The following is a 19,685-nucleotide window of genomic DNA, read 5'->3' on the forward strand; positions in this document are numbered from 1 at the left end:
GTTTTTACTATCAATGTTTTTCTTCCTTGGTAGAATTAAGGGGCCTAGTGAAATAACATTACACGGTTCTTTAGTCACAGTACTAGGGAGCATATGGTACAAGTTTTCTGAATGAATATTTTTTCATTCAAGGTTTGATCATCCTGAATAAAGTTGTACAGTTATCTCTAGAGATGACTTGTGACCAAACTGAGAACAGCAACACCCCTGTGGGGTTTTATTTTTTAATTTGTTTTTATTTTACTTTTTGTTTATTTAAGATCAATTACTCTCTATTGATTTATAAACTGAGCTTCCAGAATCCACAGATTCAGATCAGAATCCACTGACGGCCTCACCTATCTTATATGAGGACAGCACTGTGAATCCAGTCACAAAAAACATGGGTTGGTGGGGGAATTGCATCCTCCCAAGTTTACTTGTAGCCCAAACATCATTTTAAGCAACTCATAGGCTTCTCTTCAGCCACTAACTGGCCACCAGGTCTGGAGATGTGAGTTGGAACAGAAGGAAAAGACTCCTGACTTCTTAGTTGAATTCATCTCATGGTCTCTCAAGGGGTCTCCTGAAACAACTAAAAACCTGAGGGATTCCTGTTGGTCATCTCCCACTCTCAACAACCTAAAGGTGAACCAGGAAATATTTCTTAGCTTCTCTAGACAGTGGAGGTATTTCATAAAATTTAGAGGCTTGGCGAGATCTTGTATTGATGCCATTCACTATCTCACAGTTGTGTTTGCTTCATCTTTTTGGGAGTCTTAAGAATCTCATTTTTTTTAATGCTAGGAAGAACAGTACATCAAAGGAAGTTTCCTTGTGGAAACACTATGAAGCTTTGGATAAGCTGGGAGAGCTCCCAACTCTGCCAGGAGTGATCATAAAGCTGGTGATCAGGTTCTGTGACATTTAGATTAAGACAATTCAGGGGGCCGCTAGGTGGTCCAGTGGATAAAGTACCAGCCCTGGAGTCAGGAGTACCTAGGTTCAAATCTGGTCTCAGACACTTGATAATTACCTAATTACCTAGCTGTGTGGCCTTGGGCAAGCCACTTAACCCCATTTGCCTTGCAAAATCCTAAAGAAAAAAAAAGACAATTCAGTTGGGGAATCATTTCAACCTCAATATAGCACTTTTTATCTGCTTAGATAAATACCCTCAAACATCTGAATTACTGGTACTTGTGGAGAAAACTAAGCATGCACCTAAAATTAAATCATCTGATGGCCTCTGGTCAACACTCCCTTTTGTCCACTGCACATGAAATTAAAGAGCTTTTGCACAATAAAACTGATGCAGTCCAAATTGGAAGGAAAATAGGAAACTATGGGAAAATAAGTACTGCAACAGGTTGCTCTCATTAAAAAACTAATTTCTTAAAACAAATTATAAAAATATGATTGGACTTTTGATTAATAACTCAGATTTAGGGCTGGAAGGAACCAAAGAGACTGAGTCCTACCTCCTAATTTTGCATATAAACTGAGACAGAGATCCACCCAGACTTATACAGCAAAGGAGTATCTGAGTTTATGCCTGAATCCAAAACTCCTAACTTTAAATGGATGAAACTATCCATGCGTGTTAATGCTCTGACTTAAGTTTATGATCCTAGGAAAAATAATACTACCTAGTAGTTACATAGGATTTTTTAGGTGGTTTTTTTTGCAAGGCAATGGGGTTAAGTGACTTGCCCAAGGCCACATAGCTAGGTAATTATTAAGTGTCTGAGGCCAGATTTGAACTCAGATGGTACTGACTCTAGGACCAGTGCTCTATCCACTTTGCCACCTAGCTGCACCTAAATAGTGTTTTAATATTTTGAAAGCACTTAAAATATTGTCTCACCTGAACCTCTCATGTACTCTTGAAAGTAAGGCTATAGGGGTGGCTAGGTGGCGTAGTGGATAAAGCACTGGCCTTGGAGTCAGGAGTACCTGGGTTCCAATCCAGTCTCAAGACACTTAATAATTACCTAGCCGTGTGGCCTTGGGCAAGCCACTTAACCCCATTTGCCTTGCAAAAACCTAAAAAAAAAAAAAAAAAGTAAGGCTATTATTAACCCCATTCTACAGATAGAAACTGAGGCACAAATAGGTTAAATGATTTGCCTAGAGTGACTCACCTATTAAGTAACAGAAGGAATTTGAACTCAGGTCTTCTCAATTCAGGGATAGCCCTCTATCCACTGCCACCAGGCAGCCTAAAGAAATTCCTACAAAAAGACATGTTCAAAAGACAAAAAAATATTTCTACCAGGGCTTTGTGTCAGTTAACAACAAGAGACAAAGTAACTAAACAACTACTGAGGAATGGCTGAAGATGTTTTGACCTAAGAATGCCATGGAATATTTTATGGGAGTGATGAGAAACCTTAGGATTTTGGAGAATAATCTAGTCCATTTTCAGGGCTTTATACAGAGGATGAAGTTTGCAATATCTAATGAAACCCATCCTGCATGGACTTCCCTCTACAAGTAAATCCAGAAGTTTTATCTACAGCAAGATATTTCAATCTAGGGGCGTGTGGAGCCAAGATGGCGACAAGAAGAGATTGAGTCTTAGGCGCTCTCTGATAAAACTTGAAACTAAGGACTCTAACTAAACTTTTGAGAGACAGAACCCACAAAGGGACCCAGTGAGGCAGTTCTCCTACTCAAGGTAACCTGGAAAAGAGCAGAAAGGCTCTGCTCCCCAGGGTCGCAGGGGCGGCCCAACGGAGGGGTGGCCCGCCAGAGCCAAAGAACATCAGCCTCCCGGAGGCAGCCCCAGGGTGCTGGGAGCCACAGCTCACAGCAGCGGGGGAGTCTCCTGAGCTGCACCCCGGGGGGCACCAGGCACAAAGTGGGGGGAACTCTGCCAGAGTGAGCACGTGGAGCCCAGCCCTCAGGACACACAGCCAGCAGCTTGGTCTTTCAGCATCCTAGACCCAGAAACAGAAGCAGGCAGAGCTGGTAAGCAGGAGCCCCCAGGGCATGAACCCATTGAGCTGAGGGAGGGGAGTGAAGAGAGACTGCAGAGCTCTGTCCTCTGCCCCTGGAACAGGACTCTGGGGCTCTGACCACATTCAGATCCTGATCGCAGTCTAGGCCCCCCCATAGAACAGCAGGCCCCCCCCACCTCAGCCCTGTGGCAGAGGGCTGTGCTTATGGTCATTCACAGACCAGGAGGGAGGACAGAGCCTCACACACTGAGAACCTTGTGGGAGTGTCCCAAAAGCTCAGGAAGCACCCCAAACCAGGCCTAGGCTGGGAAAATGAGCAAGCAGAGAAACAAGGTGAACACCATTGAGAAATATTTTGCATATGAGCCCAAGAAGGATCAAAATACTCAGTCTGAAGATGAGGAAGCACAAGCTCCTGCATCTAAAGACTCCAAGGAAAACAGAAATTGGGCTCAGGCTATGATAGAGCTCAAAAAAGACTTTGAAAATCAAATGAGGGAGTTGGAAGAAAAACTGGGAAAAGACAGGAAAGACATGCAGGAAAAACATGAAAATGAAGTCAGCAGCTTAGTCAAGGAAATCCAAAAAAATGCTGAAGAAAATAGCATGCTAAAAAACAGCTTAGGTCAAATGGATAAAACAGTTCAAAAAGTTATTGAGAGAAGAATACTTTAAAAAGCAAAATTGGCCAGATAGAAAAAGAGATAAGAAAACTCCCTGAGGAGAACAAATCCTTCAGACAAAGAAAAAAATTCAGGGAGATTGATGAATTTACCAGAAATCAGGAATAAATACTTCAAAACCAAAAAAATGAAAAATTAGAAGAAAATGTGAAATATCTCATTGAAAAAACAACTGATATGGAAAACAGACTTAGGAAAGATAATTTAGAAATTATTGGAATACCTGAAAGTCATGACCAGGAAAAGAGCCTTGACATCATTTTCAAAGAATTACTACAGGAAAATTGCCCTGATATTCTAGAAGCAGAGGGCAAAATAGAAATGAAGAGAATCCACCGATCCCCCCAAGAAAGAGATCCCAAAAAACCAACCCCTAGGAATATTATATCCAAGTTCCAGAACTCCCAAGTCAAAGAGAAAATATTACAAGCAGCCAGAAGGACACAGTTCAAATATCGTGGAGCTGCAGTCAGGATCATACAGGATTTAGCAGCAACTATATTGGAAGCTCGTAGGGCTTGGAATATAATATACCGGAAGGCAAAAGAGCTTAGAATGCAGCCAAGAATGAACTACCCAGCAAGGCTGAATGTCCTCTTCCAGGGAAAAAGATGGACTTTCAATGAACCAGGGGAATTTCAAATGTTCCTTTTGGAATGGCCAGAGCTGAACAGAAGGTTTGATCTTCAGATACAGGACTCAGATGAAGCATGGAGATTGGAGGAGAGGGGGAAATATGGGGGACTTAATGAGGATGAACTGCATGTATAGAAAAATGATACTGATAATACTCATATGAACCTTCTCAGTTAATAGAGCAGGTAGAGAGAGCTTTTATAGTTGAAGCACAGGAGAAAGCTGAATTCGAATATAAAATATGGTGTAAAAATGGAGTCAATAGAAAAAAAGGGAAATGGAATGGGAGAAAGAAAAAGGAGAGGAGGAATAGGTCAAGATATTTCATATAATAAGTTTTTTTCTTTATTACAATGAGCTATTGCAATGATATGGAAGGGGGGAGGCAAGGGGCAATGAGGGAACCTTTGCTCTCATCAGAGATGGCTAGGAGAGGAAACAGCAAATATACTCAATGGGGTATAGACATCTGGAGTAAGAAGGAGGGGGGAGCAGGGGGAAGGGGTGGGGATGTGAATAAAGGAGGAGAGGATGGACCATGGTGGGAGAGTGGTCAGATATAACAGATTTTCTTTTTTACTTCTTGCAAGGGGCTGGGATTAGAAGGCCTGTTGGGGACCATAGGGCCAGGTGGATGCTGGACCTAAGGGGTGGTATGGGGGCTCAGGGCTTCTTGGCCCCAGGACCAGGGATCTGTCTGCTGTGCCACTCAGCGACCCTACAGCAGAGTCAGTGTGAAAGGAGAGAGAAAATAGAGTACATGGTAGTGGAGAAATAAGAAAGGAGGGAGTTGCGATCAGCAATGGCAACGGTGGAAAAATATGGAAGTAACTTTTGTGATGGACTTAATCATAAAGAATGCGATCCACCCATGACAGAGTTGTTGGTGTTGGAACAAAGACTCAAGCACATTTTTTGTTATTATTATTTTGGGGAGGGTTCAGGGCAAGGGGGGGCTGGATGGCCTGCCTGGGGCCACATAGCAGGGTGATCTTTGGGTGTCTGGGGCCAGATTTGGACCCAGGTGCTCCTGGCTCAAGGGCCAATGCTCTGTCTGCCACCCAGCCACCCCTACTATTATTACTATTTTATTTTATTTTGGGTCTTTTTTCCCCTTTTTTTGGTTTTTGCAGGGCAGTGGGGATCAGGTGGCTTGCATGTCACACGGCTGGGTGATTGTTGGGTCTGTGGGGCTAGATGTGGGCTTGGGTGCTCGTGGCTCCAGGGCTGGTGATTCGTCCATTGCGCCACCTAGCCATACCTACAATTATTACTATTATTTTTTTTAAATTTTTTCCCCCTTTATTGCCCAAGCAAGTCTATATTCATGGGGGGGAGGGGTATTTTGTTTACTCTTAAACAAGAATATTTTATTAATGTAAAAAAAATTTGTACAAAATGAGAATTAAAAAAATAAAATTAAAAAAAGATATTTCAATCTATACACATGTATGAGATCCATGTAAAGGTTTTTCCACAATTATTGCTTTTATAAAACTTCTCCCCAATGTAAATATAATAGTCAAGTGGTCTCCATCCTCCAGGGAAATACAAGCTCCTTGTGGACATTCATACAGCTTCTCTCCACTATGTATCTTCTGATGTACTGGAAGAGATGATCTTGGGCTGAGGATCCCACCACATTAAATCTGCATAGGGCTTGTTCCCAAGATGAATTTTCTCATGCCAAACAAGAGCTATACTCCATTTGAATGCCTGTGCACACTCATTACAGGGATGGGATTTCTATTTCCTGTGAATTCTCCAATGAGAAATAAGGGATGTCTTTAAGTCTGAAGGATTTTCCACACTGAGGAGATTGAATGAGGCTTTTCCACAGTATGGATTTTCTGGTGTTTCATAAGAGAATATACACTAGAAGCTTTACTACATTCATGATAACAATAAGTCTTTTATCCAGTGTGGATATTCTGATATTGAGAAAGACTTGCTTGGTTTCCATATAAGTCTTTCCACAATGATCACATTCAGAAATTTTCTTCCCACTGTGGATCCTCTGCTGATTAATCAGAGAAGAATTTGCCACATTCGTGACATTTGCAAGGTTGTGCTCTAGTGTGGCTTCTCTGATGCTTATCTAGATTGTACTCCTCTGAAAAAACCTTTCCACATTGATCACATACACAGGGTTTCTCTCCACTGTGCATTCTCTGATGATGAACAAGACTGGGAGTTGAATGTGAAAGTCTTTTCACATTGCTTACATTCATAAGGTTTCTCTCTAATATGGATTCTCTGATGTTTATCAAGACTAGAGTTCTGTGTGAAAGCCTTTCCACACTGATCACAAACATAAGGTTTTTCTCCACGGTGGATTCTCTGATGTACAAGAAGACTGGAGCTGAATCTGAAAGTCTTTCCACAATGATGACATTCATAAGGTTTCTCTCCACTGTGAATTCTCTGATGTTTATTCAGATAAGACTGTACACTAAAAGCTTTTCCACATTCATGACATTCAAAAGGTTTCTCTCCAGTGTGAATTCTCTGATGTTTAATCAAAGTGGAGTTCTCTGTGAAAGCCTTTCCACATTGATTACATTCATAAGGTTTCTCCCCAGTGTGGATTCTCTGATGTCTAATAAGGGAAGAGTATACACGAAAAGCCTTACCACATTCATTACATTCAAAAGGTTTCTCTCCAGTGTGGATTCTCTGATGCACACTGAGGGAAGAATTGTCCCAAAAAGCTTTACCACATTCCTCACACTCGTAAGATTTCTCTCCAGTGCGGATTCTCTTATGTTTAGTAACACTAGGCCAATTTCTGTAAGTTTCTCCATGTTGAGTGCATTCATATCCTTTCTGAACAATGTGGGTTCTCTGATGTTCCACTAAATGGGAGCTCTGTCTGAAACCCTTTCCACACTGATTACATTCATAAGGTTTCTCCCCAGTGTGGATTTTCTGATGTTGTGCTAGACTGGAGCTCCATGAAAAAGCCTTTCCACATTGCCTACATTCATAAGGCTTCTTTCCAGTGTGGATTCTTTGATGTTTAGCTAGACTGGATCTTTCTTTGAAAGTCTTTCCACACTTATTACATTCATAAGGTTTCTCCCCAGTGTGGATTTTCTGATGTGTAATAAGGTAAGAATTTGCCCTAAAAGCTTTACCACATTCATGACACATGTAAGGCATCTCTCCAGTGTGGATTCTCTGATGTACAACAAGGTTAGCATTTGCCCTAAAAGTTTTACCACATTCCTCACACCTGTAAGGTTTATTTTCGGTGTGGCTTCTTTTATGCTGAGTAACACCAGAACACTTTCTGAAAGTTTTTCCATGTCGAGTGCATTCATATTCTTTCTCAACAATGTGGGTTCTCTGATGTTTACCAAGATGAGTCCTCTCTTCCCCATAATGAGAAAAGTCATTCCAAGAGGTTATTTTCAGATTTGTACTCATATCCTCATCGAATTTGGTCTCTGCACCTGATGAAAATAAACAAATATACACATTACATATAAATATATCCTCTTTCTGTTGGCAGAAAATAAAGTAGCTGACTGACATTCATTTTCCCCAGTCAAAAAAGAAAGTCTTCAAACTTAGAATCATCATTTAAAAATACTATTGGCTTACACCTATGGAACAAATGAATGTATAAAATGTTCTATACATGCACAGGATCCTTATAACAAACCTGAGACAAATAAAGAGCAAGCATTGTCATTATACTTCACAACTCTGGCCATGAGCTCTGACTGGTTGAGTGACCTGACCCAAATCCCAACAGAAGAGATTTGAACTCAAAGCTGGTAATTGAGGGTGCTCTGTCCACTGCACTGGACAGATGATTTCCGTTGTACTTTTAATCCTTTCTTCAAATGCATTTTGGCCAGGACAATTTTATTCTGTTCTAATCAAGTGATCATCCTACTCTTCTGAGTGGACCAATTTTGATGCTCTATCATGGTCATTCTATATAAATTTCAAACCAATCTGAGATAAAGATTTATTTTAAAAAAATAAAATAAAAAACAAAAAGATTTACTTTTTTCATTATCCTACAGTAATAATATACACAGTCATATCCATCTTATAATCTATTCAGATCTCTAGGCATTATTATGTATGTCATTTGTGGCAGATATACTCAATATTCCCCTTATTTCACTATCTATTATATTTTTTTATTTTTCCTATCTTTAAGCATATTGTAATTTCCTTGATGATCCCATTTAACATGATTGTTTTGGTTGCTGAAGAGGAGACGTGATCATGAGTACCAATGCTAGGTTTCTTTTGGCCTCATTTCAAGCATGTTAGATTCTTTCCTAGCCCATCTCATGCTCATGGTCTCAGACATGCCCAGACCCTCATGTGCTTTCCCTCACTGTACCAGAGTATTTTCCCGTTTCACAGTTACCTCATCACCAGTCACAACTTATCAGCAATATAATCACTAGTTCAAGATTTTACAAATGAATGCAGGACAGCTAACAGGCTCCCTAATCAGGATGCATGATCACTAGTCAAATACATTCTAAGTATCTGCAACAGTCATGGATTATTGCAGACATATATAGATAATAGGAATCCTCTTTTTCTCATTACTTATCTTCTAGTTAGAAGACCTGGTTGACTGCCCAAGTCAATCCTTAAATAGTTTCTGGGAGAGTGTTCCAGCACCAATCAATACATGATTTGGAAGTAGTCAATTATTAAAAAACACATTAAACCACTACACATATTTTATCATTCTAGAGATTCATTTTGTGGACAAGTAAGGAAACAATTAATGTAAAATATATTTCAACCCTCCTCAGGACAGCCTGTAAAATTCTCCTTCCCTTTGCCCCTCATACTTAGGTAAGAGACCATATTATTGTAGTCTGGTTAGAAAGTCAAATATATCTCAGATTTGCACAGACCTAAAAATAGAGGAATGTCATTCTCTAAGAGTTACTTCACCAGTGGGCATCCCAACACACTTTTCATGGTGGTTGTGTAAAGGAATTCTAAGAACAAGAGATTTTGGAAGAGCATGCTCTGATGTCATGGTTGTTCTCTGCATTGATCGGGTTTCTTCAGAACTGAGCTAGCTGCTCATCATTTCTTCTGAAACAATAAGGTCCTGATATCTTCTCGGGTCATCATTTCCTTAGTCATTTGCCAATATAAGAACATCATTCTTATTTCTATTTTTCCTTTCCTAACAACACAAACAACATCCCTAACCATTTCTTATACTGAGATGCCTATTTTTTGTTTGTTTTTTTGCAAGGCAATGGGGTTAAATGACTTGCCTAAGGTCACACAGCCAGATAAATTATTAAGTATTTGAAGTTGAATTTAAACTCAGGTCTCCTGACTGCAGGGCCAGTGTTCTGTCTACTGAGGCAGGTAGCCACACCACCCAACCCGCCCCATGCCACTTTGCTCTTTCTTTGATGTCTGTAGATTAGAAATCTCCTTGTAGTTATCACATAAACAAAGGACAAAGAATGGAATGACTTGGGGGTATAATTGCAACATGTATTTCAGACTACGATATCCTTTTTTTTTCAATGCTGGGGAAGCCTTGTTCTAAAGATGTTTCTTATACACAAGGAGTTGTTGGTTCTCCATTCTAACACTTTGTGCCATCATCCTTATTTCTATGGGGGAATTTGTCCCATTCCCCCTTGTTGATGACATTCATTTCCATTTTTCCACCGTATTTTACTATCTTTTCTCTCTGTCCCTGTCTTCATCTTTAGAAGGAAAAAGCAGGTAGGTGGGGAGAAAGCAATGGGATCAACACTAATCATCTAAAAATGAAATATGATGATATGATGCCCACCACTCATCAGACCTTATCTTCCTTAAATCCCAGTCAACCTGTTGTAAAACACTACTTGATGAGTCTCTTATCTTTCTAATCTCTCCTTGAAGAATTCTCTAGGATAGAAATTTATTTTTCACTGTGAGATATCTGGGTGGCCCAGTGAATAGAGCAATAGTCCAGGAAATCAGGTAACTTGAGTTCAAATTCAATCTCAAACACTTAACTAACTCTGACACTAAGACAGTCACACAACTTCTTGGTCTCAGTTCATCTGTAAAATAAGGGTAATAACAGCTTCTGCTTCCCTGGATTGTCTTGAACTTCAGATGACATCACATTTGTCAAGCTCTGGGTCCACAGTCAGTACATATAAGTATTAGATAAGTCTCAGTCTCATGTTCTGCTCATCCTCACACCATCCCCATGATATATAGTTATCTTCCAACCTTTTCCTGTCTAAATAGCCAGAGATGGCCATCCACCATTGGTCTTGCCACTTCCATCCTTCTTCATGTCTTCAAAACTCCCTACAGTATGGTTCCCAGCTTCATTATTCAACGGATTATCACTCTTTCCAGACAATAATATCCTCATCATCAGAACCAAAGACCTTCTTTCAATTTTCATTCTCCCATTCTCCTTCACTTTTTTGCAGGTTCTGAGACTAACAATCATCCATATTTCATTAACCTTCTCTTCTCTTGCTTCTGTGTTTTGGAGACTTTACATTCTTTTGGTACTTCACTGAATGTATCCAAAATTAAACTTGTTTTCTTTCATCAGATGTTCCCATCTTTTTTTTTTTTTTTAGATTTTTCAAGGCAATGGGGTTAAGTGGCTTGCCCAAGGCCACACGGCTAGGCAATTATTAAGTGTCTGAGACTGGATTTGAACCCAGCTACTCATGATTCCAGGACCAGTGCTTTATCCACTATGCCACCTAGCTGCCCCCCATCTTCTTTCTTTTCTCCCTCCCAGGCTCATAACTTAGGGGTCATCCCCTCCTCATCATCTCTCATCTACTTTCCCCCTCCTCCATTCCATCTGATACAAGGTTCTGTTGATTCTACCTTTGTAAGACCTCTCAAACACATCCCTTTCTCTCCTAACATTGTCTCTTTCTTGATTCAGGTCTCAACCCCATACCTGAGATATTACAAGCACTGACTGGTTGACTTCACTCCCTCAAGTCTCTCAATCCTCCCACCAGCTGCCAAGATCATCTTCCTAAAGGTCTTACCTGACCATGTCACTCTCCTCAAACATCTCCAGTGACTCCCTAGCATCAAGATCAAAGATAAAATCTTCTGATGGGCTCTTCAAGCCCTTCATTTTCTGCTCCTCTTCTCCATTTCTATCTCCCCCTTCACATAGACAAGACTCCAGTGGGCCAGACGCCTCCTTTTTGTTCCATGAATGGAACTATGGGATTTCCTTGGTGACTCTCCTGCCTAGAATGCTCACCCTGGCTTCTCTGAATAACAAGCTCAAACCCACCTCTTTCCTTGAGTCTCTTTCAGGCCCCCTTAACGTTCCTTCTCTTGCTTGACTATGGTTATCCTGGATAAAGCAGGTTTTACATAATTGTGTCCCTGTTATCTTTTCCACGAGTCTCCTTGAGAGCAGAGAATGTCTCCTGCATCTCCTTATTTCCTTATATGGGTGCTTAGTAAAGGTTTTGGTATATAGTAGGCACTTAATAAATGCTTGTTGGTTTAAGGAAGTTCTAAATCTTCATATTAGATGCATCAGCCCTCTCTAGGTAGTTGTAGAAGAGTTCCATGCCCCAAAATGCCCAACAAAGACTTCTGAAGGGATCACTGAAGTATCACTAGAAGGGCAATGAAAGTCCAAGGAATCCAATGCCCTCATTTGACAAATGAGGAAGCTGAAGCTTAGAAGTTCAGTGACTTGCCCAGGATCTCACTGCCAAAAACTGTCTGAAAAGGATTAACAAGTCAGGTCTTCCTGCTCCCAAGTCCACAACTTCTTTACTATCATATCCAGAAGCCTCCTGGGATCCAGCTCACACCCTCCAGCTGTGTCCTCACTCACCTTGACAGGAGGTCCTCAGGCCTTCTTGCTCCAAATGGGGGAACAAATCTTCTCTGGGAACTGAAAGTCCTGGACATGGGAAATGAATTAGGCATGAGGATGAAGAGAAACTTGTAATTTAGTCCTCTTTATAGAAGGGGGAATGCAAGCAAGGACCACAAAATGGTGCCAAGGAAGACTCAAAGAGAGTGCTCAGGGTGGTTATTGTTGACTCCGAGAAGTTGGAGGGCTACAGAAAATGTGGCATCAATCTGTAATCAGAAAATTCCAACTTTGTCTGTCCTTCATAGAGAGAAGGCCACCTTCCATAGCTCCTATTTCCTAAAAAACTAAAGGAAGCTGAGAATGCAGAGGAGGGAGCACTGGATCTGGAACTGGGAAGACCTGAGTTCAAATATGGCCTCAGAAGCTGACTAGTTGTGAGCCCATGAGCAAATCACTTCATCCCTGCTTCCCTCCCTGTTCCCAATTATCCACTGGAGACAATAATGGAACCAAAATCCAAAATATTGTTGTGGGGATCAATGAGATGACCTTCATCGTGAGTCTTGAGAATAGACCTGACTGATAGTAGATGTATATAAATACTTATTCCCTGCCCCACTACCTGAATTTAAGGGATGTATGAAGATGGAACAAAGACAAACTTGGTATCCATTTTCAATTGCTTTTTGTGGAATGATTTAGGATCTTAGCCTATCCATATCCCAGAGTAACCCTAGCAGCAGTGAGCTACTAATTTGTCCTTGTTAACAAAAGAAATAAAAAGAATGTTCTACTGATAAACACTTCCAAAAGAGGAAGGGTGCTCTTAGGAGAAAGGTGGTTCCCTTCAATGCCCATCTTCAAGGAGAAGTTGCAGGATCAATGTTTTGAGACTGCAGACAAAATTCACATCCAGGCTAAGGTGAAACTTGCCCTGCCTAAGATTCACCCCAAGTCTGAGATTCAGGGCCATTGGCCTGGAGTTGCCTGAAATCAGGAGAACGCTTCAGGAGTCACAAAGTAAACTCTCGGCTCCCTAGTCCACAGCACAAAAATCTTTCCTAGGAAAACCAGGCAGCAGGAGAACCCTGTCTCTAAGACACAAGAGGCCAACACTTTGGCCTTTCTAAGAGGTGGTAAAGCCTATTCACTAGGGATATCCTATTGATAGCAGATTCTGAGTTACTGGGGGCAGTGGTTCTTACCCAGGGAGAGCAAGTTCTGAGCAGTCTCCTCCATGACGTCCTTGTGCAGCAGTTTCTGAGCATCATCCAACAGGCCCCACTCCTCTGGGGTGAAGTCCACAGCCACATCCTTGAATGTCACCAACTCCTAAAACATCAAATCTCATAAAATTGAATAGTTTAAACAGACTTCAGAATTGATCCATGTCAATGCAATTTAAAATCAATTTATAGTAGGAAACAGAAGCAGAGAGAATGGATCTATCCAAAGTTCGCACGCTTTATGACAGTCACAACCAACGTAGTCTTGAAAAACTCAACTGAATAATGAAAGAAATCATTTGCTATTTTTCAATTGGAACAAAATTGAGAAATGTCTTACTGTGAAAAGTTACTTAGCATTGAATCAGACAAGTTATAGGTACTGTAGTGATAAGAAGATCTTAAAGGAGAAAGATAGAAGGTGATATGAATCAGCTCCCTCATTAGAACTGGCATAAATGATATGGTAAGAAAATTGTGATGAATTTGTTGGAAGCAATCAACAAAAGTGTATACTGGGGACAAAAATCTATCCCATGATCACTGAATAAAGAATATAGAAAAGGAATATATTAGTTCATATCCTAAATGACTGAAAAATTATTATCTTGATAGAATGTTAATCAGAATCAGGACTAAACCGAGACCGTTTCTACCCAACTAAGGGAGATAACTTGCTATACTGAGGACTTGAGAAAACTCTTGAATGTTATGCGCCATAGTTAAAACATTTTATGTCATCTATAAAGATGTATCTTTTTATTTGTTGGTGGCACATAGTCATTCATTTTGATAGTCATATAGAAAGAAGAGGAAAGATGCTGGATTATTTAAAATACAATATTTAATTAATTGGTATTAGGGTTGGAGCTAATTCATAAGAACACTGTCAACTCTGTTGAGATCAGTGATCTAAATATATACCTATATAACTGGATCTTGAGAGCAGGAGAGTCAAGAGAACAGTTTTGAGGCCTGAAAGATGACACATAAAAGAGCTTGGTCAGATGTGAAGTTACTCTGATATTCAAGAGGGATCACCTTTTTCGAAGGTAGAACCTGTAGAATTCATGTTTGGCCAATGTGCCTAGTACCTGATGCTCTTCCATCACCATCATAGTGATATTACTCACTTTAACTGAGATTCTACTGTTTTTGAGCAATTCTCTATCATGTGTTTAAAAAAATGGTAATTTCACTTTTCTTTTAATTATTTTGCTATCTTTAAAACTTTAGATTTATGTTCTATTTGGAAACTATATTTCATTTTTGACTTCCTTTATTTCTCTTCTTCTGAAGGAATTCAATCAAACCTCAAGTGTTGACTTGTAATTTCTAGCAAAGCTGAGCCAACTCAAGTACAATCAATACGTGACCTATTATTGTCCTCTATTGTGTACAGTATGCATCACTGGGTAAGCCATCCGGTCATTCTTTCATTTCAAGTTGCCTCAAATACACTTCAATTATCACAAGGACAAACAACTTGCCCTTCTCTTTTTAAGGTTTTGAATCATACATTCCCCCCCCACAGAAGACAATCTGATCATCTTTACATTGTTTCCTCGCTATATACTTCAAAACTGAATGTGTTATTCACCACCTTCTGGGGGGGTGGGGGGAGGGAAGAAAGATTATGGGGAAAATTGTAAAATTGTAAAACTCAAAGTAAATCAATATTATATAAAAGAAATTGAATGTGTTGTGAGAAAAATCATCTCCTTGAGGAAAAAATAAAATATTAGAGATAGCAAAATTATGTAGTACATCAGACAACTTTTTTTTTAATTGAGGGTAATAAATAGCATTTGGTCTTTGTTTAGACTCCACAGTTTTATCTCTGGATAGAGGTGGTGTTCTCTGTCCCAGACAACCTAAAATTGCCCCTGATTGTTGCACCGATGGAATGAGCAAGTCCTTCTGTTAAGGTTGATCACCACCCCCATACAACTTGGCCTTCTTTTAGAATCTCCCAAACGACTGAGAAAACCACCACATAGTGACTCTCCCTTTCCTGGCGACCTTCCTTCCACCACATTCCTATTCAACCCAGAATGGATAGCCCAGCCCCTTGAAACCATCCAGAGCAGGTGAGCCTAGGTGTTTGCTCACCTTAAGGTAAACTGAAGGAACAAGTGCTCAATGACCTCAGAGCTCGGCTCCAGGCCCCTCCAGACAAGACTCAGGGGAAAGGCTGCCCCTGACCTCAAGCTACCTTCAGTTGCTACAAGGCAGAACTTGGCCAGAAGAAATCAGTGGGGGGAAGGCCTAAAGAAAGCAAAGACTGACATGGACAGAATAGAAAAAAAAGGAATGAAATGGGGTTTTTGTCAGTCTCTTATATTGGGGGACCACTCAGAAAACCCATGGTGGGGAGGGCGGCAGTTAGGCTGGAGATGCCAAATGTCAGTCAGTCCAAAACACAGCAGAGGGGAGCCTTGTTACTGCTCTACTCGACCTCATAGGTCCATAGGTGAGAGACGCCGCCAGCTCCGTAGACCACCCTCCATGTCTGTGGAATGGCGCCCTGGCTGAGGCTGATCTGTGGACAGGCCTCACTCACCTGGGCAGGGGGTCTGCAGCTCCCAGGGGCCATCCCCTCGACTGCAGCCCAGCTCGGGCCGGGCCTGGGTCCTCTGCAGACTGAACTGGGGAAGGAGAAGGGTCCCAGAGGGTGGAGGTCTTCCTTCTTACTGGGCAGGAGGTTGACCTAGAGGGATTGAGAGAGGGTGAGGGTCCACCAGAGTTACACAGGCCCTGGGCCTGGCCTCGGGACAGACCCCCAGCCACAAACTGAGGAGGGGGCCCCGATTGTCATTCTCCATCTGGGCCTTTTCTCTATGTCTCCTTCTCCAAGGGCAGCGCCCCCCCCGTGGGTCAAGGTGCCCGCCATCGTGCCCTCTTCCCGGTCGGGCCCTGTCTGCGGCAGCCCCAGCGCCGGTGGCTGCTTCAAGCTGGACCCCCCCCACTCTTCCGGCTAGTTATCAGCCCCAGCTCCGGAGTGCTGGAAGGACCCCGGGGTCTCCAGGGGAGGGGTCCAAGCTCCCTGGCTGCAGGCCGGCCCCCTCGGCCCCAGGCCCCCCAGAGGAGGGGTCCAAGCTCGCCTCTGGATCCCCCCACTCAAGGGACCCCGACTCTCCGAGTCCTGGAGTCAATCCCACCCCCCCAGGGCCTGGGTCCCTGTGCACCCCAGTTCTCTGCCAGGGCCAGCCCTTTTGGGGTCACTGGCTGCGCACACAGTCAGTCCCTCCCCCAACCCCCAGGGCCCCCGTGGGGTTCCCTGCCCCCCAACCCCCGCGGCCGGGCCAGGGAGAAGCAGTTGGGGGCTGTCCTGGGGTCGCCCGTGTATCCGGGCGCCCTCCAGGTGCTGGCGAAGAACTACCCTTCCCGACATGCACCACGGCTCTCCTCCAGGGAACTTCCGCCCACCGAGGGGAAGTGCGCCGGTGCGGCATCCGACTCTGAACTACACTTCCCAGAACGCTCCGGGGCGGCCAGCCTCCCCGGAGCCTAGCTGGCGGGCCCGGCCTGCAGCCGGAAGTGGCCGGGCCGGCCGCCCCTCTGCCCTCCAAGGCGTGGCCCAGCGTCTCGGGAAGGAGGGCGCCGGGGACTCACTCGTGCCTGTGTCTCCTCCTGGGACTCACCTGAGGAGCTGGCTGTCCGCACCCCGCGGCCCGGAGGCGAGAGGCCGGGGAGGGTTCTGCGCTTGCGTGATGCGCCCGGCTTTCCCGCCCAGGAGGCAGCGGGGCTCCGCAAGGCCTTTCGGGAGATGAAGTCTGTCCCACGTGGCCAGGCCTCGGGCTCCCGCCCCCACGGCGCCCCGGGGCGAGGCGGGGCGGCCCGGCCGGGCCCTAGGGGAATGCCGCCCGGTGCGTGAGCCTGGCCCGGCCCGACCCTTCTCCCCCACCAGCTTCCGTTTTCAGAAAGGTGTTCCTGACTCTGAGTGTCACTGTTCCCCGCAGGGAGGTGGGCCGCGGCCCTCACAGCTGATGTCTCCGGAGGATCCGTCCTGAAATAGGCGGAGAACTGAGGCAGACTTACGAAAACAACGGGCCAAAGGCAATTTACGGGTGAGCAGATCGGAGCGGGCCAGAGTCACAGGAAAAACTGCTCTGAAGCATCGCTTACTAGAGAAATGCAGATCAAAGCATCTCCGAGGTGCCACCTCACCCTCCCAGACCGGCCAATGTGACCAGAAAGGACAATGACCAGTGCTGGCAGGGCTGTGGGAAATCTGGGACGCTACTCATCCGACCTTTCTGGAGAGAGATGTGGAGCTACACCCAAAGGGCAACAAAAATGAGCGTACCCTTTGATCCAGCAATGCCAATACCTGGTCTGTACCCTGAAGAGATGATGAAAAAGGGTAAAAAAATCACTTGTGCAAAAATATTCATAGCAGCCCACATAGCAGAACACTATTGTTCTATTAGAAACCAGGAGGGACGGGATTTCAGGGAAGCCTGGAGGGATTTGCATGAACTGATGGCAAGGGAGATGAGCAGAACCAGAAGAACACTGTTCACCCTAACAGCAACATGGGGCCAATGATCCACCTTGAAGGACTCGCTCATTCCATCAGTGCAACAATTAGGGACGATTTGGGGCTGTCTGCAAAGGAGAATCCCATCTGTATCCAGAGAAAGAACTCTGGAGTTTGAACAAAGACCAAGGACTATTACTTTTTATTTAGGAAAAAAAACTGTTATCTCTTATACTTTATGTTTCTTCCTTAAGGATATGATTTCTCTCTCATCACACTCAATTACATGGAAATAAAGTAAAGACTGACAGTTTGCTTTCTGGGGGGGAAGCAAGGTTGGGGGGGAAATTGTAAAACTCAAAATAAACAAAATCTTTAATGGAAAAAAAAAATCCCCCCAAGGCAGTCTGTTAGTCTTGACATTTAAACGCGTCACTTCCAAAAGCCTGGGGTGGAGGGGGACAGGCCCAAGCCTGTCCCAGCCACTTTTCACAATTTTTGATGCTTTTTCTTTCTCGTGCTTTCTCTTTACTTTTGACTTTTTTTTTTCACAAAAAAGACTGAGATGGGAATATGTTGTGTGCCAGCGAAGGCAAGGAGGGAGCTCGAAAAATAGAGAACTCAAAAAACCTTACAGAAAGAGGAATCTTCTAAAGCATGCGAGCACATGATTGAAAAATAAAATGAAACAACATTCTAAGACTCACACATGATAAAAGGCCACAGAGAGACTGAAAATTAACTGGAAACCAGACCACTTCATTTTAAAGCATGTGTGGCCCAAAAAACCAAATCACTGAAATCCATGACAATGATGATTGTGAAACAACACACCAAACTAGCAGGATTCAGCCAAAGCAGTTATTAGAGGAAATTTTCTATCTCCAAAAGCTTACATGACTAGGATAGAGAAAGAGATCCATGAATGACACATGCAACTAAAAAAGTTAGGAAAAAACATTTAAAATTACCACTTAAAGACCTTGAAAATCAAAGAAAAGATGAATAAAATTGAAAATAGGAAAAAAGCTACTGAACTAATATAAAACCAAGAGTTGGTTTCATGAAAAAAAATCAAATATGTAAACCTTTGATTAATTTGATTTTAAAAAAGAAAGAAGAAAACCAAATTACCAATATCAAAAGTGAAAAAGATTAGTTGTAATTCCTCTTTCCCAACATGACTAAGGAAGGAAGGGTGATAGAAAAATGTAGAACTGATAAACTTGTAAATGGATGGATGTTGAAAACTGCCTTTGCATGTAATTAAAAAAAATGAAAAGGATGACCACCACTGATGAAGAAATTAAAACAGTAGGATCTATTTTGTCCAATTATATGCAGATTAATATGACAACCTAAGTGAAATGCATGAATATTTACAAAAAATATAAATTGCCCAGATTGATAGAAGAAACAAAATACTCAACCTCATTTCAGAAAAAGAAATAGAGCAAGATAGCAATGAACTTCCTAAGAAAAAATTTCCAGGGTTAGATAAATGAATTTATCAGTAAATTCTAATAAACATTTAAAGAACAATTAATTTCAATTCCATATAAACTATTCAAAAAGTAGGCAAAGGAGTTCTGCCAAATTCCTCATATGACACAATATAGTGCCAATACTGAAACCAGGAAGAGCCAAAACAGAAAGAAAACTAAACCAATTTCCTAATGAATATCCATGCAAAAGTTTTAAATAAAATATTAGAAAAGAGATTACAGCAATTTATCACCACAATAATATAAGATAGTCTGAGAAGATTTATTCCAAGAATTCAGGCTTGGTTCAATATTAGGAAAACTATCAGCTTAATTGATCATATCAATAACAAAATTAATATGAGTATCTTGATTGATGCTAAAAAATCTTTTGACA

At 42.3% G+C, this 19,685-nt stretch overlaps 1 protein-coding gene across 1 annotated transcript; it reads right to left on the minus strand.

Moving 5' to 3' along the window:
- Positions 1–5,687: 5,687 nt before the first annotated feature.
- Positions 5,688–16,546, minus strand: LOC141512082 (uncharacterized). Its single transcript, XM_074220972.1, is given in 7 exon segments — positions 5,688–6,306; positions 6,308–6,447; positions 6,449–7,716; positions 12,111–12,179; positions 13,301–13,427; positions 15,885–15,993; positions 15,995–16,546. Coding segments are annotated over 7 exon segments (2,052 nt in total). The 5' UTR covers positions 16,147–16,546; the 3' UTR covers positions 5,688–6,119.
- Between the last annotated feature and the right edge of the window lie 3,139 nt (positions 16,547–19,685).

Source organism: Macrotis lagotis, chromosome 1 (genome assembly GCF_037893015.1).
Source record: "Macrotis lagotis isolate mMagLag1 chromosome 1, bilby.v1.9.chrom.fasta, whole genome shotgun sequence".
NCBI classification, from domain to species: Eukaryota; Metazoa; Chordata; class Mammalia; order Peramelemorphia; family Peramelidae; genus Macrotis; species Macrotis lagotis.